The sequence below is a fragment of the Stegostoma tigrinum genome, chromosome 1, assembly GCF_030684315.1.
Source record: "Stegostoma tigrinum isolate sSteTig4 chromosome 1, sSteTig4.hap1, whole genome shotgun sequence".
NCBI classification, from domain to species: Eukaryota; Metazoa; Chordata; class Chondrichthyes; order Orectolobiformes; family Stegostomatidae; genus Stegostoma; species Stegostoma tigrinum.
This window is the reverse complement of record NC_081354.1, coordinates 55,209,838-55,234,427: the sequence shown is the minus strand read 5'-3', so window position 1 is coordinate 55,234,427 and position 24,590 is coordinate 55,209,838. Positions and strand designations below refer to the sequence as shown.

General features: G+C 40.9%; 1 protein-coding gene across 2 annotated transcripts in view; it reads left to right on the top strand.

The window, feature by feature from the left end:
* The window catches only part of lyar (Ly1 antibody reactive homolog (mouse)), a 24,987-nt gene extending 397 nt beyond the window's left edge, over positions 1-24,590 (top strand). Inside the window, exons 2-10 of one of the 2 annotated variants that reach the window (XM_059645634.1) lie at positions 4,248-4,332; positions 5,355-5,523; positions 5,994-6,108; positions 8,131-8,238; positions 9,387-9,470; positions 14,481-14,889; positions 18,512-18,589; positions 22,936-23,021; positions 23,434-24,590. In XM_059645634.1, the coding sequence (XP_059501617.1) occupies positions 5,402-5,523; positions 5,994-6,108; positions 8,131-8,238; positions 9,387-9,470; positions 14,481-14,889; positions 18,512-18,589; positions 22,936-23,021; positions 23,434-23,571 (1,140 nt within the window). In that variant the 5' untranslated portion in view covers positions 4,248-4,332; positions 5,355-5,401 and the 3' untranslated portion in view covers positions 23,572-24,590. The remainder of the gene's footprint in view (positions 1-4,247; positions 4,333-5,354; positions 5,524-5,993; positions 6,109-8,130; positions 8,239-9,386; positions 9,471-14,480; positions 14,890-18,511; positions 18,590-22,935; positions 23,022-23,433) is intronic. The other variant, XM_048519760.2, reaches the window with a different exon arrangement.

The following is a 24,590-nucleotide window of genomic DNA, read 5'->3' as shown; positions in this document are numbered from 1 at the left end:
TGCAAGTTAAGCAAGGTGCTTAAGTCATTTGTAAATCATTTACTTAACTCGAAGGCCCTGTTTCGAATGAAAAAGAAATACACCTCCAACAGGCGGCTGCACTCCTCCTTCAGTAAGGACCCACTGAAGAGTCAGCTTCTTTGCTCCCCCCCGGCCTTGAGTTAACTTTTATTCTTTGCATTTCTTTCCACTCCATGTGCTTGGCATATGTATAAACGTACCTAAAGATGACTTGATAGTTTCAGTCTCTGTAATTTAATAATTTTATTTAATTGTAATTCTTCTTTTTAAAAAAATAGCATTTCACAACCTTAAGTCAATCCAAATTACTTTAGAGTCAATGAAATCTTTTTGAACTATAGTTGGTGTCTCAATGTAGGTGTCAATAAATTCAGAGCACGATAAGTGCTAACTGAGTGATAACTTACTTCTTCAGAGTGGGGTCTTGTGATATTTACATTCTCATGAAAACAGGTGCAACTTTAGTTCAATGTTTCAATTCAAAAATGGCACTACCAACAGTTTTGGAGAAACCACTAAATTATGTCTGTTCAAGTCTCCAAATTGGGACCTGAGCCCACAATCTCAACCTGAGACAGTAATACTTTTAATGTTGATTTTAGGCTATCAGTGTCATGATGGGAAATTGGATTTCATATTCCTCAATTTGGTGCAACTTTGAATTGTGGTGAACATCACCCAGTCTCTCTCCAAGTTAGCCTGAAGCAGTTCTACTTTCATCTGCCCATCAATGCAAGCCCTCAGCTTCATTGAGAGACGTTTTAATTTTCACACTTGTAAACTGTCAACTGCCTAATGCTATAACTGTCAAGTACTTAACAGTTGAATATTGGGAAGAACAAAGCTGTCATCTTTGGTTCTTCTTCACAGACTCCATCCCTCACTCTGGCCTCACTGTCTAAAAGTGAACTCTTGATGTTACCCTGGCATTTTTTTTGACCATTAGCTGAATTTCTTTTATTTGTTCTTGGGATCTGGGCATCTCTGACTGTGCCTGCTTTTGTTGCCCGTCTTTACTTTTAGAGTCATTCAGCACAGAAATAGACCCTTCCGTCCAACTAGTCCAAGCCAAGCATAATCCCAAACTAAACTAGTCCCTGCTCCTGGTCCATATCGCTTCAAACCTTTCGTATTCATGTGCTTATTCATATATCTTTTAAGCATCATAATTGTACCCACATCCACCACTTCCTCAGGAAGTTCATTCCACAGGTGAACCATCCTCTATGTAAAAAAAATTGCATCTTTTTTAAGTCTCTCATCTCACCCTAAAATTGTGCCCCCTAGTGTTCAAATTGCCCATCCTAGAGAAAAGACAAGTACCATTAACTCTTATACCGCTGTTTATTTTATAAATTTCTGTAAGGTCTCCTTGTTGCCCTAGAGAAGGTGGTGGTGAATAGGATTCTTGAACCGCTGTGATCCTTGGAATATAGGAGCATCCATATTGCTACTAGGCAGGGAGTCCCAGGATTTTAACCAAGCAACAGTGAAGATACAGTATTTGTATTCCTAAACTGGTGGTGTGTGATTTGGAGAGGAACATGCAACTGGTGGTGTTCTGATGTCCTTGTTCTTTGAGATGATAGAGCTTATGAGTGTGGAACGTGCTGTTACTGGAGCATTGGTGAGTTACTGCAGTGCATTTTGTAAGTAGCACAGAATACTGCTCCTGAGATGCTGCTTGGCCTGCTGTGTTCATCCAGCTTCACACTTTGTTATCTTGGATTCTCCAGCATCTGCAGTTCCCATTATCTCAGAATACTGCTACTGTATGTTGGTGAAAGGAGTGAAGGTTAAAAGTGTTGGATGTGGTACCAATCAAGTGTTCTGCTTTGTGCTGGATAAGGTCAAACTACTTGAGTTCTGCTGGAGCTGCACTCATCCAGGCAAGTGTAAAATATTCCATCACACTCCTAACTTGTACCTGGTGAGCAGGCATTTGGGAGCCCAGAATTAAGTTGTTCTTTGCAGAATGCCTGACATCTGTACTGCTCTTGTTGTCTCAGTGTGTTTATGGCTGATTCAGTCAGTTTCTGGTCAGTGGTAACCGCCATCAAGGTGTTGACAGTGGGGGTTTCGCCATTAATCTCAAAAGGTGATGGTTAGATTCTGTCATGTTGGAGGTGGTTATTGTATGGCATGAATGTTATTTGACAGTCGTTAACCCAGATCAGGATGTTGTCCAAGCCTTGTTGCATAAGAACAAGGACTACTTCAGTAGTTGAGTTGATATAGATTTTACTGCACCTTGTGCAATTGTCAATAAGCATGCCCCACCTCGATCTTATGATCAGGTGAAGGTCATTGTTAAATCAGCTGAAGATGGTTGGGCCTTATGCACTACCCTGAAGAACTTCTGCTGAGATGAATGACCTTTGACAGCAACCGTTTTCCTCTGTGCCAGATATGACTCCAACCAGTGAAGTGTCCATGCCTGTTTTTCTCTCTTCCCTCACCCCACGACCCCCATTTCCAATGTTTCCTGCAGTCCCTGCTACTGTTCTTGGTCAATGAAATCTTTTTGAACTGTAGTCAGTGTCTCAATGTAGGTGTCAATAATTGCTGTCCTGGGGTCAAGGCCAGTTAGACACACCTCATCTCATGATATCTGCTCGCTCTTATGTGTCGGGTAGCCTTGGCAGACCCAAATTGAGCATCAGCAAGCAGGTTATTGCTGAGATGATCATGACTAGAATAATAGGGCAATAACTGTCTGGCCTGGATTTGTATCAGTGATAATGGGAACTGCAGATGCTGGAGAATCCAAGATAATAAAATGTGAGACTGGATGAACACAGCAGGCCCAGCAGCATCTTAGGAGCACAAAAGCTGACGTTTCGGGCCTAGACCCTTCATCAGAGACGAAGGGTCTAGGCCCGAAACGTCAGCTTTTGTGCTCCTTTGCTGCTGGGCCTGCTGTGTTCGTCCAGCCTCACATTTTATTATCTTATTATATTGGCCTGGATTTGTCCTGCTTTTTGTACACGGGACTTCCCCGGGCAATTTCCCATGTTATTGGCTGGATGCCAGTCTTGTACAGCAGCACAGTAACAGCTGGGTTAGTTCCGGAGCATAAGTCTGACTGAAATATTGTCAGTGCTCAAAACGCTTGCAACACCCAGTGACACCAGCAACTTCTTGATGTCACATGAGTGAATTGAATTGGCTGAAAATTGACTCTCCTGATGCTGGGCACCTCTGAAGTAGGCTGAGATGGATTATCCACTCAGCACTTCCGGCTTGATGGATGCAATTCTTCAGCCTTGCCTTTAGGGAAGATGTGATGGGATTCCTCATTGTTGAGGATGAGGCTGTTTGTAGACCCTCCATCTCCTGTTTGTTTAATTATCACCACTATTTGTGTTGCAGCACTGAGAAGCTTAAATCTGATCCTTTGGTTGCTTTATTGCTTAGCCCTGTTTACTTCATGCCACTTCTGCTGCAAAGCATGCAATTCGTATTGTGTTGTACCTTCACTATTTGGGACCTCATTTTTGGTGTGCTTCTCGACATAATCTTCTGCATTTTTCATTGAGCTAGGATTGATCCCCTGGCTTCGTGATAGCGGTAGAGTGGGGGTATGAGGTTGCAGAATGTGGTTGAATATAATTCTGCTGCTGGGCTACAATGCCACACGAAGCCTGTACGACAGCATGGATGTAGTGCTTTGGACGGGGCGGGGAGGGTGAGCAGGGGCAGAGAGATAATGCTGATCAGCAGCGTGTCTCTTTACCTATGTTCAAGGTGATGCCTATGAAATTTCATAGAATCTAGAGTCAATGCCAAGAGCTGTCTTGAAAATTCCCTGCTGACTGTTGCCACCTCTGCTGGCTGTGTCTTACTGGTGGGACAGGACATATTGAGGAATGGTGATTGTGGTATGTGGGATATCATCTCTGAGGTATGATTCTGTAGTATGACTATGGTTGACCAATCCATGGGACACGTGTCTCAATTTTTGGGGCAAGCTCCGGATGCAGTTCAGGACGACTTTGCAGGGTTGACAGGGCTGTGTTTTCTGTCTGTCTTGTTTAATTTTGTTCCTTTTAAACCTTGCAGTGGTTTGGTACAACTGCATGATTTATTAGGCCAGTCTGGAAGGCATTTAGCCTACCACATTGTTGTGGTTCGGGAGACAAGTTAGGGCAGTCAGGTAAGAATGATGCAGAAACAGATCTAAAGAAGGATTGTAACTAAAGGCTAATTCTGCTTTCTCTCCACAGATATTGCCAGATGTGCTGAGTTTTTCAAGCAATTTCTATTTTTAATTCAGATTTCCAGCATCTGCAGTTCTTTAGTTTATTTCAGGTAAGAATGGCAGATTTCCTTCCCTCAGTGAAGCAGTTTTTAAAAAATGATAATCAATAATGTTTCCATGGTTGTTATTAGGCCAGCTTTTTATTGTATATTTTATCAAATTCTCCCATAATAAAACATAACATTAGCCTGGGGTCCAGATAACTAGTCCAGCGACATTATCACATTGTCATTGCCTCCCGCAGTTTCAGACGTCTCCTTTTCCATTGCTGACAGCACTTTCTTTCATCTGTGTAACATAGTGTATCTGCCAAAAGCAGATATAAATGCTTCTGAAATCCTTATCCATCCCTATACCTATCTATTTCTTTGCACTTCGGAGTGGCCATTCAACTTCTACTCTGTCTATAAAGTTGAACTTACCCATAACTCAGCTACTTAGATCTGTTCACCCATCATTCCTATCCTGTGATATACATAGCATCCTGGCCTAACAAGGCCTTGATTTTTGAAATCTCTAAGTAACGTTACCTCTTCCTGTTTCTCTTTCCTGATTCAGCCATGCAGCCCTTCAGTGCTTGACCAGTTCTAGCCTTTTCTGTATGCCAGATTTTCTTCATCTCTCTGGCACTCAAACCTCACTGCTTAGGACCTAAACACTGAAATTCCCTCTTTACCTGCTCAAGAACATTTTTGCTATCTGTTGAAAGTAAGCTTTAATAACACCTTCTGCTCCTTTCTCATGATTTGCTAACTCCTCTGTAACTTTTATAATAGATCCACTTTTCTATCAATTGGTAAAGCAAAATACTGCAGATACTGGAAATCTGAAGCAAAACAGAAAATGCCAAAAATACTCAGGTCAGGCAGCATCAGTGGAGAGAGTAAAACGGCATTAATGTTTCAGGTCAGCGACTTTGATCAGGACTGACTTGGGAGAAATCTGGACAAAAGTGAGAATGACAGAATTCATCCATTATTGTAAAGCCAACTGTAAGCATAAGATAAAATCAGCATAGAGTATTGGAACTGATTATTCCTCTGTTTGACAGTTATATTTATTCGTATTACAGGTATTGCTTTGTGGTGTATAAGGAGAAGGGACCTAGAATAAAACAAAATGGTGGTCTTCATCTGTAATGGATGTGGAGCATCTGTCAAGAAAGCTCAAGTGGAAAAACATTTTAACAGTTGTCGGAATTGCCCGTGCTTGTCATGTATTGACTGTGGCAAGGACTTTTGGTAAGTATTTGTCATTCTTACGTAAGAAGCTTTGGCTTGTACATGTGTTGTGTTCTATAGTTTTAGTAAGTGCTCCTGTTTTGTTTACTTTGATCTTCTTCATCTGAGATCACCTATTGGCAGTCTCATTATTTCTAAGATTCAGCTTTAATTTGTTACTTCTGCTGCTGCTTATGTACAGCTTGTACGTTGTGCCAGCCCCTCCAGCGCTACTGCTACTAATATCTAATGATTGATAGTTGCAAAATGATTGAATTGATAGCACTGCATACAGTTCAATGTTCTGTTGGAATTTGTGAAGCTGAACTATTCAATCTTTGCAGCTACAGCTTTGAAGAATGCTTTTTAGATCTATGCTGTATGTTTTTGGCTCCACTCAATGAAATTATGAAATGAAAGCTCCCTCCTACATAATTGAGATAAAATAATAGTTGACATTCCTCCTAAAAGAAGTCTTCAACTGTTTATAGGGGTGAGGATTACAAAGCACATATTAAATGCATTAGTGAAGATGAAAAGTATGGTGGTAAAGGATTTGAAGCCAAGGCCAAAAAAGGAGATGTGAAACAACAACAATGGATAGAGGTAAGTAAATCTTCCTTTGCATCTTGCTCCTCGTATGCTTCTAGGAACTCAACTTTGCAGTAGTTCATACGTTTAAAAAATTTATTGGTTGTAGTGGGCTGTTTAACTCTGTAATCAAAACTTATTCATATTTTATGTTGTTAATGGTAGTCGTGTGAAAGTTTCTACATAATATTATTGATTACATTTTTATTACGTCAAGTAAGACCAAAAGGCCCTGTGTGAGTATTATTTGGGGATTTAATAGAAGCAATAAATCTGTGTTCAAGAATTTCTTATGCACCATTCTGATCAACTGACTTCAGAATGCTACGTTCAGAAATCTATGTGCACATGCCCGCAGTTTCAGCTGTCATTTGAGAAATCAAAACAGATGATTTTGGGAAGCACACTAAATTAGTTAACAAGGTGTGGAGCCGGAGTAACACAGCAGGCCAGGCAGCATCAGAGGAGCAGGAAAGCTGAAAGAAAGGCCCAGACCCGAAACGTTAGCTTTCCTGCTCCTCTGATGTTGCCTGGCCTGCTGTGTTCCTCCAGCTCCACACCTTGTTATCTGAGACTCCAGCATTGGCAGTTCCTACTATCTCTCAGTAAATTAGTTAGCCTCTTTGAAACGAAGCAATGATTTCTGTGTTTACAGTATATATAGTTTTGTTTAATATGACTCCAGTATTATTGCAGTTGGATTCTGTTACTTTCAGGTTTAAACATATGATTGGTAAAAAGGTTATTCAGTCCCTTGAGGAGGGACCTTTTGTGGCATAGTGGTTCTGTCCCTACCTCTGCTCCAGAGGTGTGTAACCCGTGAGGGGAAATTCAAAACAACTCTTCTGCTTAGTCATACTGCTGCTTTAGGTGCAGGGATTTTAAAAAAAAAAAAGGGGTTATATTTTCTTACTATTACTTACTGCAATTTTTGGTTGTTTGTATTTGTTACAGATGATTGTAGTAGTGGGTCTTATGTAGAAACAGTGTTGGAGAAACTCAGCAGGTCTTGCAGCAGCTGTGGGTAGAGAAACTGTTAACATTTCAAGTCAAATGTGACTCTTCAGGAACTGAACTGTGTCTGACACATGATGTGTAAAAGTTAATAAAGGCAGTATGTGTTTTAGAGTTGTGACTATGGCTTTAAGAGGTGTACTTTGTCCTTTATTTTAATGAAGAGAGATTGAAACAGAGGTGCCAACTGGTCTGTTTCAAGCCAATTTAGTAAGTAGCTTGTTAGGCCTTGGGTTTTTTTTTAAGGTGTAGGATTTGCACATTCTCCCTATGTCTGTGTGGGTTTCCTATGGGTGCTCTGGCTTCATCCCACAGTCCAAGGACGGGGAGATTAGATGGATTGGCCATGCTAAATTCCCCATGGTGCCTAGGAATGTGCGGGCTAGGTGGATTAGTCATGGGATATGCAGGGCTACAGGGTTTCGGTTAGGGAAGAAGGTCTGGGTGGGATGCTGTTTGGTGTGGACTCGATGGGCCAAATGTCCTGCTTCCACACTCTCTAGAGATTCTATGATTCTATCATAGAAGCAACACGAATGGGTGAAGTCAGGTTCCCACATTACCTGGGTTTTAATTTAGCTTTGAGTACTTACCAGTTATGGAAACTGTCTGTCTCTATTACATCTAAAATCTGGAGTTTTCTTTGCTGCTAGAATTGTATATGAGAGAATCTGTTTTACTGAATTTGCCTTTGCCATGTATTTCTGGGATATTATGGTAGTGGAACAGTTGCTGTTTAGTAGTTAAATGATCTATTGATCAGTTAAGTTTTTCCATAAGAGTTGAAATTAGACCAGTTCTTCTTTGTTCGCATTTTATCTGTAGACTAACAATAAAGTGTGTTTTGCTTAAAGCCGAGTAACATAACCAATCAAATTACCTCTGGAATGCAGCACCTTACAGCCTTTAAAAAAGAAAAATTTAGGGTCTAGGCTATCTCCTTGATTATACTTGAAGAGAATTTGGTCTGGTCCATGAGGAGAGCTGTAGATTGTTAACTTTGGTCTTTTTTCCTGTATCTAGAAAGTCCATCAAGTCATGAATGAATCAAATGTTAGCCCCAAGGTGCGTGAAATTCTGGAACAAATGAATTCGTATGACAACATACCTCGAAAAAAAATCAAATTTCAGGTTTGTGTACTTTAACTTTTCTGTTTAATGATAACCGGATTTTAAATAGAAAGCAGGACACAACACGAGCGCTTCGTCAGAGGCTCACTGATGATGTTACCTAGAATGGTGACGAAATGTCTGAAAATGAACCTTCCAGCTCAGCGAGCAATCTCACATCCATATTGTAACATATTTACCAAGATGCATTTTCATCAAACTCTGCAATTGTGTAGTACTTGTGTGAATTTTAACAGTTTATAAGATAGAAAAAGCTTCCTACAGGATATTTCAAAATGTTTGGTAAAGCAATAATTTTCATAAAGCATATAATTTAAACAGACTCCCCAGGGTAAACCAAATCTCTCATTCCATCATCATTTACTGTATAAAACTACTTTTCTGTACTCTCAGTTGTCACTTGCTGAACAACAGCAAATGTAGAGCGTATGAATTTCAATTGCTTGTTTAGGTAAGTGTCCTTTGTTGTGATAGGTAACATGAAATAAGGTTAAATTGGGAATTATTAATGCAAATATGTGAGGAGTGGAAGTCGCTTTCTTAATCTTTTAAAATTGGAGCCATTACTTGGATATCTCCCACAGTATTATTCACAATGTCAATAATATAGTGTTTCAACAGAGCAGATGCAACATACTTGTATTATTATTAGTGTCGGGTAGCTCAGTTGGCTGGATGAACAGTTTATGGTGCAGACTGGTGCCAACAGCATTCATTCAATTCTTGCAACTGCTGAGATTACCATGATGGACTGTCCTTCTCAACCTGTCGCCTTGCCTGAGGTGTGGTGACCCTCAGATTAAACCACCAACCGTCATCCATCTCTCTAATGAGAAAGCAGCACTGTAGTCCAAAGGACAGTGGCAACTTTACCAGCTTTTACTTTCATTTTTAGCCTATCTTTGGTCAGGGACCTTGAAGCTTGCATTCTTTGCACTTTCAGACAAGAGTTTACAACTGTTCAGCATTTTAAGGCGTCTCTGCATCTGTAGCAAACTGATACCTAGGTGCACCAATATTTTGGTTTTAGTGTTAAAAGTGAAAATTTGAAGAATTGACTTAGTAGCAATGGTCAATTTCAGAAACAACATAAATTACACATGGAGAAAATACATCGAGAGATATTTATATATTTTCCACTGTTGCAGAACTGGATGAAAAACAGTTTGCAGATCTACAACGAGACGCTACAGGAGCAAGTTTGGGATGTCTTTGCTGCTGCTCTCGGCAAGGTAAGTCAACATGCACAACTGCTATTCCAACTCCAATAGATCACCTGCAATTGACCTTAGATCAAAACAGAATTTCCTATGCGCTTTGGTTTTCTTGCTTTATTGGAAAGTTCGAGGATTGGCAGTGAAGCAGTCATAGGTATTGAATCACAATTATCACTGAATAAGTCAAAAAGAGATTCTGCAAGTATGTTAAGAGCAAAAAAAAAGCAACTAAGGAGAGAAAATGGCTTCTTAAAGATCAACAAGCCTGTTTATATGTGGAACCACAGGAAATAGATGCAATACAAAATGAATATTTTGAGTTAGTTTTTACTGTGGAGAAAGACAGGAAAACTAGGGAACTTGGGGAAATAATTAGTGATGTCTTAAACAGTCCACATTGCAGAAGAGGGGCTGCTGGAGATCTGAAATCATACAAGTCAGTCAGTCCCTGGGACCTGATCAACTGTATCCTAGGACATTGTGAAAAGCTAAGGAAGGAATTGTAAGGACTGTAGCAGAGACCACCACAGTTGAGGTGCTGGAAGATTGGAGGGTGGCTAATATTGTGCCTTTATTTAAGACAGACTGCCTTGAAAAGCCGGAGGGCTGTAGATCAGTGAGTCTGATGTCAGTGGTGAGTAAGTTTTTGGAAGGGATTTTGAGACAGGATTTACATGCATTTGGAGAGGTAGGGACTGATTAGGACAGTCAGCATGGTTTTGTGCACTGGAATTCGTGTCTTTCAAACTTGAGTTTGTTGAGCACTCGACCAAGCACATTGATGAGGACAGAGTGGTAGATGTTGTCCACGTGGACTTCAGCAAAGTCTTCGACAAGGTTCCACTTGGTAGACTAGTTAATAAAGTTAGATCACATGGGATCCAGGGACCACTAGCCAATTGGTACAAAATTGGCTTGTTGCTTGGAGAAAGAGGGTGATGGTAGAGGGTTGCTTTTTGGACTGGAGGCCTGTGACCAGTGGTGTGCCACAGCGATCAGTGCTGGGTCCACTGTTTGACATTTACATAAACAATTTGGATGAGAATATAAGAAACATAGGTAGTTTGCGAATGACATTAAAATTGATGGTATAGAGGATAGTGAAGAAGGTTATCTAAGAGTCCAAAGGGATCTTGATGAGCTGGGCCAAGGGGTGGTGGATGGAATTTAATTTAGATAAATATGAGGTGATGCATTTTGGTAAGACAAACCAAAGCAGGATTACACAGTTAATGGTATGGTCCTCGGTTTAATAGCAAGTCCTGCGGGTTCAGGTACGTAGTTCCTTGAAAGTGGTGTCACAGGTAGATAGGGTGGTGAAAAAGGCATTTGGCACACTTCTCTTCAATGGTCACAGCATTGACTATCAGAGTTGCTGCAGCTGTACAGCACATTGGTGAGGCCGCTTTTGGAGTACTGTGTACAGTTCTGGTCGCCCTGCTACGGGAAGGATATTATTAAATTGGAGAAAGTGCGGAGAGATTTACAAGAATGTTACCAGAACTGGAGGGTTTGAATTATAAGGATAGATTGTCACTATTTTCTCTGAAGTGTAGGATGTTGAGGGGTGACCTTAGAAAACAAGGTGTGGAGCTGGATGAACAGCAGGCCAAGCAGCATCTTGGGAGCAGGAAAGCTGACATTTCGGGCCGAGACCTATTTTCTATTGACGTTTCGGGCCTAGACCCTTCAACAGAAAATAGGTCTCGGCCCGAAACGTCAGCATCCCTGCTCCTAAAATGCTGCTTGGCCTGCTGTGTTCATCCAGCTCTGCACCTTGTTACCTTGGATTCTCCAGCAGCTGCAGGTTCCTATTATGCCTGAGGAGCGACCTTATAGAGATTTATAAAATCATGAGAGGTATTGATCAGCTGAATTGCAAAGGTCTTTTCCCTGGGGTAGGGGAATTCAAAACAGAGGACATAATTTTAAAGTGAGAGGGGGAAGTTTTATAAGGGACTTGAGGGGAAATATTTTCACAGAGAGGGTGGTTCGTATCTGGAATGAATTGCCAGAGGACATGGTTGGTGCAGGTTCAGTTACAACGTTTAAAAGTCAATTGGACAGGTACATGATTTCGAGGTTTATGAGCCAAATATATGTAAGTGGGGCTAGTTTAGTTTGGGAAACCCGGTCAGCATTGACGAGTTGAACCAATGAGTCTGTTTCCATGCTGTATGGCTGTATGATTCTCTGATTCTTTGATCATTTGACCCGTCAAGTACATGATGACTCTGTAAAGTAATCCAGTCAGTCCCATTCCTCTGGTCTATCTCCATAGTTCTATAAATTTATTTCCCTCCGTTGCTTCTTTTGAAATCATTCGTTATTTTTCACAGCAATAAATACATTCTCCCTTCGAACATGCTGTGTCTCTTTCCTAAAACCTTAAATCTATTCCCCTTACTGCTTTTACCATCCACTAATGAGAACAGCTTTGCTTTGTCTACCTTAGATAAGCATGTCATAATCACCCATCAAATCTCCCCTAAATATTCTCTGTAAGCCCTTGATGACCCTTGCGTCCTTCCTACAGTGAGGACAGTAATTGTGACATTGTTAAAGGTTCAACATTACTTCTTGCTTATGTACTTTAATATCTCTATTGATGAAGCTCAGGATGTAATATGCCTTGCTAACTTATCCCTCCGTGTCCTAATGCCTTCATGTGCATGTACAGCCACTGATCATTCTGTTCCTGACCCCTGTTTCAAATTATGCCATTTATTCTATATTTCTTCTCCTCTTCCCTTCTGCTAGAAAAAGTATCTGACATTTTTCTGTCTAAATTTCCTGGGATTGTATTCATTAGAGTTTAGAAGGTTGAGGGGAGATCTAATAGAAACTTACAAGATAATGTATGGTTTAGAAGGAGTGGACGCTAGGAAGTTATTTGCGTTAGGCGGGGAGACTAGGACTCGTGGGCACAGCCTTTAAATTAGAGGGGGTAAATTTAAAACAGAAATGAGATGAGATTTCTTCAGCCAGAGAATGGTGGGCTTGTGGAATTCATTGCCACAGAGTGCAGTGGAGGCCAGGACGTTGGATGCCTTCAAGGCAGAAATCGACAAATTCTTGATCTCAGAAGGAATCGAGCTACGGGGAGGGTGCAGGGAAGTGGAGTTGAAATGCCCATCACCCATGATTTAAATGGCGGAGTGGACTTGGTGGGCTGAATGGCCTTACTTCCACTCCTATGCCGTATGATCTAAATTTCATCTGCTACTTGTCACCCATTCTGTCATCTTAACTATGTTCTGGTGTAATCCATTGCTATTATCCTCTCTGTGAGCCACAGCGCTTAAATTTGATACAATCAACAAATGTTAAAATTTTGTCCTTTATTTCAATATCCAAATAATTTTAATATATTGAAAGAACATTTTTGCCCGAGGATTGAACTTGGGGAACTTTGTTTCATCCATTTTCTTCTCTCTGTAAAACAACCATTTACCAATTTTACCAATCCCGATCTTCCTATTCCATGAACTCCAGTTTTGTTAATCAGCATGCTTTGTTCAAAATTCATACATACGGGTTCTGAGGAAGGGTCACCTGATCCGAAACGTTAGTTGTGTTTTTTCCTTCGCAGATACTGCCAGACCTGCTGAGCTTTTCCAGCAACTTTGTTTTTGCTCCATATGTGCAGCATTCCCTTCATCCACATTCTCTATTACTTCATCAAAAGTTTAATTCAATTAGTGGAGCACAGTCTGTCTTCTACAAATCTGTGCTGGCTCTCCATTATTAATGCAAAACTGTCCAAGTGCTTGTTTGATTTTATTTTCCCGATTCATGCTGCTTATACCTTACCCACTAATGATGTTAAACTGATTGTGTGTGCTGTAGTTCCTGGGACTTTCCTTACCTTCTTGGATACTCTCAAATCCTCCAACAGTTCCCTCTAGGGAAGACTATAACAACTCCCTTTGCAGCCTGCTGTGACAGACTGTTAGCAAACTCGCAGCCCAGGAAATTTACAGGTTCAATCTTTGGTCAACTCAACCAAGCTGACAGCTATGTTAAAATCTCGTATTGAAGGAGCATTGGGTGAATATGGGTATTAAGTGGGAAGAAATTTCAAGATAGGGTCGCGGTGATACCATAAAGAGGTATGCAAGAAAGGGCAAACATTTTGAAATCAACATGTTTGGAAATGCAGAGAACCAGTAGGATTTGGTGACTGTTGGACCTAGTTATGAGACTTAATGCAAAAAAGATCAACAGGGAAGCCATCGGAGACATAAGCCTCGACGATTTAAGTGGCCAACACTACCAGTATTATGGCATTGGTGAAAGTAGTTTGGAGACAGAGTAGTTGTGGGTAAGGAAGCTGAAATTGGGCACATGACTCAATTTACAACTGCCGGATGTAAAGATAAGACTGAATCCTCAAGGAAGTAATTTGAGAATGTTATAGTTAAAGGGAAGCTGGACTTAAGTGTATTTTGTTTTGTTTATTCAAGTATTTAACAAAACAATTTTTAAATGTATTTAGAATCCTAGGTTTTGTGAATCAGACAAGGAATAGGAAAGCAAGGGGCTAATTCTTAACTTTGGCAAAACATTGTTTCAGCCATAGTTAGAATGAAAGGCAAATCAAAGTTTGAGCATCTTTTGTAAGTTTACCAAGGTCACCTGAAAAGTGACAGATGATTCATTACCTAGTGCCAAAGATCAAATGCTTTACTCGCAAGAGAGACTAGTGAAGTTGGAGTTCTTATCACTGGAACAAGAGAGCAGAAGTTTTATATTTGAGCTGTGTTGAGTGAAATCAGGAAACAAAGGATAGTGAAAATCTAGAATTGGCTGTCCAAAGAGCTATGGATGCTGGAATATTTGACATCTTCTAAAGCAAAATTGACAAAACAGCATCCGCTCTGGACCATGGAGCAGGTTAAGAGCACTACTTTGTAATGTGGTAGGAATATGCATGTGTTATTGAGAATGTTCCAGTATGTAATATGATAATTCTGTAATGTAATTATTCATGCTATCGAAGTAAATTAAATTTGTTTTACTAAGGATAAAAATAAAGAGCAACCTATGCAAAATGACACTCCAAATGGTGTGGCCCCAGCAGAATCTGTGGAAGTAGACCAGAACCAGGCACCTGTAGTCAAAAGTGAAGACAAGGAAGGAGACAAACAGGATGCAAAAGAGAAACGGCAGAAAAAATCCAAAAAAGGAAAGAAACTCTTAAACTCGGAGGAATGTAAAAATTCCTTGAAGCCTGAACTAGATTCTAAAGCAAAGGAACCCAATAAAACACTGAAGGAAAAAAAGAAAAAACTTAAAAAACTGCGCGAGAAAGATGGAGCCCATATTGTGGAGGAAAATGGCAATCAAGCAGAGGCTTGTGAACAAGAGGGCAGTGAAAATGCACATGGCAGCAAGAAGGGCAAGAAGCGTAAACAGAAAACATCCAGTGAAGGTATGTAGTTAGTGTTTTGGATCTTGAGGTACGAGAAATAATCCAGCGAATTGCTACTGTGTTAGCAGCAAAATTCTTGCATTTTATTCAGCAGTCAATGTCTTCTGATATTTACAGATATTCAACTAAATTTCTACAGTTTCAGGAGAAATTCCAGGGAGATATCTTTGAAAACTTCCATTTTGCATTATCACTGTAATTGTTTCCTCACGGTTGAGGCAAGATAATGGGAAAAGCCCATGAAAACTCCAAGCCAATGGTTGGAGCTTTTCTGTCCCTCTGGAAGCGGAGGGAGCATGGAAATTTAGAAACTGTGTGTTGGGCCAGCTTTCCCAAAATATTCCTGTTTGCAAGTAGGTTTTCGAGCAGAAATGGGTAAGCATTTAAGCTTTGTAAATGGCCCCAGTTTTTCACTTAAGTGAGATTTGACAAATGGCACACAGGTCCCACTCTGTGTCAGCGTTACTGCAACTCACCTGAGACTGTTGCAAATTGGAAATCAATTGTCTGTTAAAATTAAGAAAGAGTACGGTGACCAGCATTAAGGGGGGAGGCAGCAAGGATGATCTCGTGCATAGCTGGAGAGCTGGTATTGTGAAATTGTCATTTTGAGGTGCATCAAGTGTTGGTGTTCCTCGTTTTGGGCGACATTGCTGGAGTCACTTACACTGATCTGTGCAACTCTGTATTGAAGGGTGCATTCTGACTTGGGGTTTACTTATGCAGCAGTTGGGTGGATCATGGAGGTGCAAGACTGTGAGTAATCTATCCAGTTGCAATGACTGAAGGGCAGGGGTATGATATGGGTAATTTGGCCAAAGGACAGCATTCTTGATCTATTAGAGCAGCCAGACTCTGATGGCTATGCATTTTGCAGCAGGTCATCCCAGAAGTATGGCTAGTGACAGCCCTGCTGAATAATTATGCATAGGATCCTTCCAGGTCTTCTGCAGACTCCTGCATGGAATTCTTCCTGTATATGTAAGATTTCACAATCAGCCATCCAAGACAGTTACAACTTTTAGGAGCTTGGTTGATTGAATGTCACTCACCAGGCCAGCATATTTTTTTTCGGCCATGTATTATTGTCGGCTTGGTAATTGAGGGCAGTTGAGAGCCAGCCACATTGCTGTGGATCTGGAGTCATTTACATGCCAGAACAGATAAGGATAGCAGATTCCTTTACCCAGGGCATCGGTAAACCAGATGGTGTTTGCAACAAGCAATTGTACTAATCGTCATTCCAGAGTTTTATTGAATTCACATTTCGCCATCTGCCATGGTGGAATTTGAACCCAGTTTGCAGTTTAGATTACTAATCTGGTGACATTAGGACATTAGACCCCACTACTGCCCAATCTGGTGGCAGCTGACTCCAAAGCATTTGTCACAATGAATCCAAAGAACTGTAAGACTTGCCTCAGTGTAAGAATTCTGTCTTGTGGAGCGGATGGTAGACTGCATATGGTGTCATTAAAACACCATTGCAAGAGCTAGGGCCATTTGTCAATAGGAAGGGCTTCAATTCTTTGATGTATGAAACAAGTGTGCAACCACCAAAAGTGACTTATCCAGCTCTGTCTGGTGGCAGCTATGATGGGCATGTGCTGAGGCCACTCCAAATGCTTTACCTGTTTGTATCAGCAGGTATGCCTGTGTTATCCTTTATTGCAGGACAATCTAGGTAGCGGTATGACCCATGTGAGACCAGAGGTAGTGCTTTCATTCAATTGTTGACCCACATGCATTACTCCTCCACTGATGTTTTACATTCCTATTACCCATCCCATGTCAGGATTTTGACCCCCAGCATTTTATGCTCTTCCAGCCGCTGGTGACCCTCTGTATGCTTTGGACTGCCACAAAGCCTGTGACCTACTCCATGTTGTCTTTGTTCAATTTAAGGTTGTGAATTTAACAGTGTCATAAAGAAATTTGCCCAACTGCATTCCATTGTGATGCTAGTGTAATCTCTGTACTTTCTGCTTGTTTCTGCATTGTGCTCTCACTGTGACTGAGGCCAAAGTGAAGGCAGCTCCTCTTTTTACTGCTTTGGCAAAGGAGATGCCTGTGGGTACCGTCTTCTGTATAAGGAACATGCCAGTATATCAGTGTAAGGGCAGGCTTGGCCTTCAGGTGGGGCACAGTGCAGAGGAACTAGGGCAGAGTGGGAGCAGTTCCCAGGGATGCTTTGAGAAGTCCCTTCATTAACAGGTAGGTTTTCCTCTACCCTCCTGTGGTACCCTTATATGTGACTACTAACCAAGAATGGGAGAGAGCATCTGGCTATGCTTCTGTGCACATACCTGCCATCATTGCAATAGGACTTACAGCGCTGCTGAATATTGTAGATGCTAATTTTCTGTTCCTACACTCACTAGTTGGTTGGCAAGTATGAACCGTCATGAAGTTGGCCACTGTCAGTGGTGATATTCTTGCATTCAGTCAGTCGAAAGATGACGTGTATGGACTCCTCCATCTTTTTCCAAGCTCCTACACAGCCTTGTGGGCATCAGCAAGGTATCCACACATCTCCTTTTGCTGGTCCCATAAGTACATGGTTTGTGTGTAATTGCCAAGGGTCGGCATCTCCAGTGAGCCAAGTATGACTGGTGTTCTCCTTCACCTCTTGATGGAGACAATGCACAGTTTCCATTGTAGTGTGCTCCTACTCATACATGACCTACTGCTCAACTTGTGCTAACTATTTGATACATGACCGATCAGCCGGTGCATGGGGAGAGTACCATGATGGTGCTGGCCTCTGAGGCTAATACTGTCGCCTCTTTCCCTTTCTCTGGTACTGACCCTATCGTTGAGATGTCAATTTGTGAAGCTCGCATCTTATATGCTACGTACTGTTAGCTGCTTTTTAAATGAGAATAAGAATGGGTAAAAATGAGCTAGCCACTCCTCAAAGCTCTGGCAAGTTTCAACCATTAGTATTTCACCCTTTTTCCATTGCTTCCCCAAGCTATTTTGACACATTGCCAATTTCCAAGTTCACATCTTCCACCTGCGTTAAGACTGAGGGTAGGGCACACGCCCCGGTGTGTGACCTTTCCTGGATATTGTTTGCTTTCTTCTCTTGCAAAGTGAAGATCAAAGAGCTATGAATGAAGGGGCAGCTATCTGCACCTGAGAAGACGTTGCACCATGTAATGCTTTATTGCAAGCTAAGTCTTTTCAGTAACATACTTTGCCTGTGGGTTTTTCTTTGCACTGAAGCATTGTAGTACAGAGGGATATTATCCTGTGGATTTTTATGCCATTCACCTTCTCCATTCTCAGCAGGTCATCAAATGATTCTGGATATTAGATCCATATCCTTCTGTGCTAATACCATTAGCCCTGCTTTGTTGTGAAGGCTAGCTTCCTCCTCTGCCTTCAGAAGCAGGATAAGCCTGTATGCCCCCACCATCTCCTTTGTGATCTCTGGAGCAGAGCTATTAAATCCTGGAGATATCACCCAGACAAACATGCCATCCTCTCTTTATTTTGCTGTTTGCTGTCAGCAAGGGTATTCTTCAGGCTGTCACAGCAGGAACCATTTAATCTTCTTTTTATCCAAGAGTAGAAGCTTATGATTGACTCACTGCTACTCTGCTTGCACTCCAAACAGGTGAACCCAACTCAAAACGGGAGAAAGTGGAAATTCCAGAAGCCAAAGAAATGGAAGAAGATAATGAAGTAAAGCAAGGTATTTCGACATTAGAAATCTTACAACTTTCTGACTACACTGCATGATCCGTTGTTTAGGTATTTTGTTCCTTGAAAGTTTTTAATCGTTATTTCAGATATAAGCTTTTCTAAATGTTTTCTGTGTCATGTTACATCGTTGGTATCTGTGAGCATTTTCATCTGAATTGTCAGAAAAAGTTCGAACACAAAGACATGTTTCTGCTTATACTGCACAAAGCTTTGTTTCATTGGGTTAGGTTGATGATTTGTTATTCATTTTAAAGTTGTTCCTTTCTTTGTGCAATGTAATTTTAAAGCTCTCAGCTTGAAATCTGTTGTGAAAGAGATTGTGTACCTTCCCTATACCATCCACACCCAGCTCAGCCTTCTCTTCTATTACTGGCACTGGAGTTGTCCTTTTGATCCACTGAACATGTGCTTACTAAAAAAAGCTCTAAAAGGTGATCATCAGATTAAATTCAAATGCACAGTTGTTGCTGGACCTTGCTGCCAAAGGAACATAATTAACCTGACTTACATTACATTTCTAGCCTGGGTTATAGCCTCTTGTGACACTGTTACTGTTTATCATTGTGCCTTCATTCAGGTAGCAATAAAACAGAACAAAAATGCACATTTTCCAGCTGAAGCCCACACTTGCTAATGCCATGTGACTAACAATTGCAATGAATGTTAAAAATGCAGTGATCCTGTCCTCCAAGGGTATTGCCTTTTCAAATAAACTTGGACTTTGAGGCTGTCTAGTGACATGAGACAAACTGTTATTGTGTCTGTTTCCAAAGTGTGTTTTTTTCCTTCAGCAGATCCCCAGCCTCTTGTCAGAGGCATCAGTCTGCATTAAATATGGCTGACCGGGAGACTCTGCTGTTCTTTCCGCCTGCCTTAAATATATTGGAAGGATTTATAAGTTGATTCTCAACTAGCTTGGCCACACTATCTACACTGCTTCTGTGGCAGAAGTTTCTGGTCAAAGACAGTAACACTACCCACTGCACCATAAGACCTTCCCCTCTTGCTGCACCTCTCTCCCATATGCCTTCTTCAAGCTAATCTAATTTACACTTACTCAAGGAGAAGATAGAATAAGATTTGGGGAGGGTTCACCTCTGGGATATTTAACTAATGCAATTCGTTATCCCTTCTGCCTGGAATGTAACCCATGTACCCTTCCTCTTCCAACTTTTCCTCATGCCAGCTTTGAAATATTAGCCAAATATAGTTAAGATTTTGTCCGATTGTATCTTCTTTCGACTATTCTGATTTGTAAATCATTATCCCCACACTGGCAAGCTTGTCCTTAATTTAGAGTTTTAATTTAAAAACTGCTGTCTCTCCTTTGCAGCCTTCTTTTTTCCTTTCTCCCTCCCACCCAAGATTATTGCTGCACGCTCCTCCGTCCCAAAGCTCTTGCAGCCACTCCTCCACACTCCCACCACTTGCAGCAGCCTACCTCCAACCACCCTACTCCTGTCTATTCCCACCACTTGCAGTTTTCTCCTTCCTCCCTCCCCTTTCATTCCCTCCTTCTCCCAGCCCACCTCCTTACTCCCTCCTTCTTTCCCTCAATGTTCCTGTTGTCGGCACTCCCAATAGGGGCCCAGCAGATGGAAGTCCTGGATCTAACAAAAGGAAGCCCTATAAAAAGGCCTTGCACCTCAAAGATGGTAGCAACAAGAAATGAGAACATTGTGTATTAGAAATGTTTTGGCAAACATATGTTACCTCAAAAATTATGTGGTAAAGTGTTATCCGTCTTAGATTTATTGCATGCAACTAGTGTACACTGGTATGAGACACTTCTCTCCACTAGGCTTTGATATTTAGTGTCCTTTATAGAAAGCTATTTTTAATTCACTCGAGATGTGGGGCTACTCCCTGGCCAGCATTTACTACCCATCCCCGAATTACCCTCGAGATGGTGGTGATGAGCTGCCTTCTTTAACTGTTGCCATCATCATGCTGTGGGTGGACCCACAAAACCGCTCGGTGGGAATTCCAGGATTTTGGAACGGTGACATATTTCCTAGCCGGGATAGTGAGCCGTTTGGAGGGCAATTTTCAGGTGGTCATCGTCCCATGTCCCATGTTATCTGCTGCCCTGGTCCTTCTAAATGGAGGTGGTCTTGGGTTTGGAAGGTTTTGTGTAAAGATCTTTGGTAAATTTCTGCAGTGTAGCAGTGTGTACTGAGTGTTGGTAGTGGAGGAAGTGGATGCTTGTGGATGTAGTACCAATCAAGCGGACTGCTTTGTCCTTGATGGTGTCAGACTTCTTAAGTTTTGTTGGAGCTACACACATCAAGGCAAGTGGGGCGTGTGCCATCACACATTTGCCTTGCAGATGTTGGACAGGCTTTACTGGGGGGTTGGTTCAGCAGATTAGCGACTTGCTGCAGTATTCCTAGCCTGTACTGCAGTGATAGCAACCGTATTTATATGGCTTATACAGCTGAGTTTCTGGTCAATGGTGACCTCATCATTCCCCCCACCCCCAGGATGTTAATAGTGGAGAGGTTGTGATGTTAGTACTATGGCATGCCAAGGGGCAGTGGTTAGATTATCTGTATTATTGGACATGTCATTGCCTGACATCTGTATAGCATGCATATTACTTGCCATCTGTCAACCCAGGCCTGGATATTGTCCACATGTTGTTGTATTTGAACATGGACCGCTTCTGTATCTGAGGAATCGTGAATGGTGTTGAACATTGTGCAATCATCAGCAAACATCTCCACTTCTGAACTGAGATGAAGAGAAAATCATTGATGAAACAGCTGAAGATGATTGGGCCTAGTGTGCTACCCTGAGGAACTCATGCAGAGATGTCCTGGAGCTGAGATGACCGACTCCAACAACCACAACCATCTTCCTATGTTTCAGATATGACTGCAACTGCCGGGGAATTCCTCCCCGATACCCATTGATTCCAGTTTATCTAGGGCTCCTTGATGCCACACGTGGTTGAATATAGCCTTGATATTAAGGGCTGTCACTCTCACTCTCACCTCACCTTTGAAATTCAGCTCTTTGTCCTTGTTTGAACCAAGGCTGTAATGAGATCAGGAGCTGAGGGAGGACATTATGTGATAATCAGCAGGAGGTCTCTTCGTCCAGAGAAACTCCCTCCCGAATATGTCACCACCTCTGCCAGTTCTGTCTTGCTGGTGGGACAGAACGTATCCAGGGATAGTGATATTAGTGTCTGAGTCGTTGTTGCGGGTACGATTCCATGAGTTTGGTTATATCTGGCTGTTGCTTAAATAGTCTGAGACAGCTCTCCCAATTTTGGCACTAACTCCCAAGTGCTGGTACGATTCACCCCCAAAATTTCTCCCCTCATCTGCTGTTCTTAGTTTCTCAACATCTAGAAAATTGCTGTGAGAGCTTGTATTTATTTAGCATCTCCTTCAAATTTCAAATATTCCCACATATTATAAAATCAATGCTTTTAAAGTTCATCATAGAATCCCTACAGTGTGGAAACAGGCCCTTTGGCCCAACAAGTCCACACTGACCCTCAGTGCATCCTATCCAGACCCATCCCCTATAACCCACCTAATCTACATATCCCTGAACACTACAGGCAATTTAGCATGACCAAACCACCTAAACTGCGCATCTTTGGACTGTGGGAGGAAACCGGAGCACCCGGAGGAAACCCACACACACATGGGGAGAATGTGCAAACTCCACACAAACAGTCACCCGAGGGTGGATTTGAACCCGGGTTCCTGGCACTGTGGGGCAGCAGTGCTAACCACTGAGACACCGTGCTGCCCCTGGTTAGTTAACCACTCTGGAGGGAAGCATAGGAGCCAACCCGCACAGAACAAGAACCCACAAGGAATAGTGAAATAATGGAACAGATAATTTTAGGACAACAGGGAGAACTTCTCTGCTCTTCATTGAATAGTATATATTAGCCTGAGCAGGATGTCGGGCTTCAGTTTACATCTGGTTCAAAATATGATAACTTCCACTACTGACTTGAAATTTGGGTTTATCACTCAAATGTTTGTGTTGACTCAATGTATTGACTCACTCAAGTTGCTACTATTGACAAAAGAAATATCTTTTCCTTCTTTATGGGCTCAGCAAGGCCCACACATGCTCAGCATTTTTAAAAAAAGTATATATTTTCATGTTTGCATAAAGTGTTCTTTTTAGTTGTTTATAAATTAGAGGGTGCACTTTCCAAATGACTAGCTCATCCAAAGTTTTGTGGATTTGGATCCAAACAAATTCTAAAACTGGAAGATAATGCATTGCACATTCTGTTTAGATCATTTGCCTTTAGTTTGTAGTGCCGAGCTTTATATGTTATACATTATTATCTTTTTTAAGGGAAATTCAACTGGAAAAGAACAATCAAAATTGTTCTAAAGCAGTCTCCAGAGCACGAAATTTCTATTAAAAAATTGCGGAAAAAGGTATGTGTGTATATGATAGCTGTAAGGTTCACTTATGGATACTAAATTACAAAAGATGGAAACAAAATATGAAATTATTAATAACAAATAATCCTGCATAATAAATTGATCTTTTTTTCCCTTTAGATAGTTATTTTGCCTATGACATAATAACACGACTGTTTTGATAGTACTGAAAAATGAGTATTGCTGAGAAAATTCAAATTTTGTCAAAATGTTTTACCTTGCAGTCATCTGGACAATTTGCATGAATGCTAAATCAAGGTTTAAAGTTTAAATAAAGTCGAGCAGTTAACTATCTATTGGCCCGCATTCCTGATGAATTAAAAAAATGAAGTGCTTTGACAAAAATGTTTTTCAGGAAAAAAATTAATTACTTTGTCTCAGTTGACATGTATCCAAACTCTTGCAGGTTCTATCCCAGTACTACGCTGAGAGTGGTGATAGTAACTACAAATCTGAAGTGGAACTCCTGGCAATCTTTTACAAGAAGATAAGCTCTAACCCTAAATTTAAAGTGCTAAAGGATAAAGTAAAACTTGTAAAATAACATACAAAATTTAAAAAGAAAAGTACTTTAGATAGCAAAAAACTGGACCACAGACAGAAAATCAATTTATTTTGTCTCTTTTGTAGCTGGCATTCAGAATATTTTGCTTTTATATGTATTGCTGAAATTGCAACATTGAGTCAAGGACAGTTCATGCTTCATTGTGTCTCTAAGGTGCCCTGATATTTAATAAATGAACTATTTATACAAATGCCAGAAAAAGTTGACTCCCTCACAGATGTAATGTTTAGAAGTTGTGATGTGATCACAAGACAGATTCAACGTCAAGGAAACTGTGGAACTCATCTATACTAAACTTTCGAGAACATTCACAGAATTTATCCATTCCCTTATCATGGAATCTGTATGTTTCATCAACTGTTTTAATTGCTTGTGTTTTGTTTCAACTGATCTGTGTGAAGTTCATTGTATTGCATGTTTCTTTCTATGGAGGACATTGACTTTTGTCCTAAATGCATTGAAAAGATCAACAGCATACCTGTCTTTTGTCTTTTAGAACATTTGGGTGTTAAATTTTGCAACCTACTAAAGTAATTTGATCTTAAATTCAATCAGTGTTGTGTTGAAATAATCTTATTGTCGTGAACTATCTAATCATGGAGAGAACTAAAGACATCTCCATTCTTTTGGTGGTCATGTTGCCAGTTGCTTACAGTAATGCAGAAACTAACTACTTTCTACCAAAAATAAATATTATATGTAGAATATTCATATTGCAGAAGCTAATTCAGATATGAACATGGACTTCTTGCAGTTGGAAACTACCTGCAGTTAGTTTGTCACTTATCAGGTGGAGGGTGTAATACATTGCCATCACACAGCCTGTTCTGTCCCTGTACTTGTTTTCCCATTGTACATATGTCAACAAAGAGCTTACCCCCAGTGACCTTTTTTAAAGTTTGTGAGAAAGAAAAATAATGCCTAAAACAGTTGTTTTGTTCAATTTCTACTTTTTGATGTAACTACTGGACTTATCAGTGACTGGATTCTGATATGTA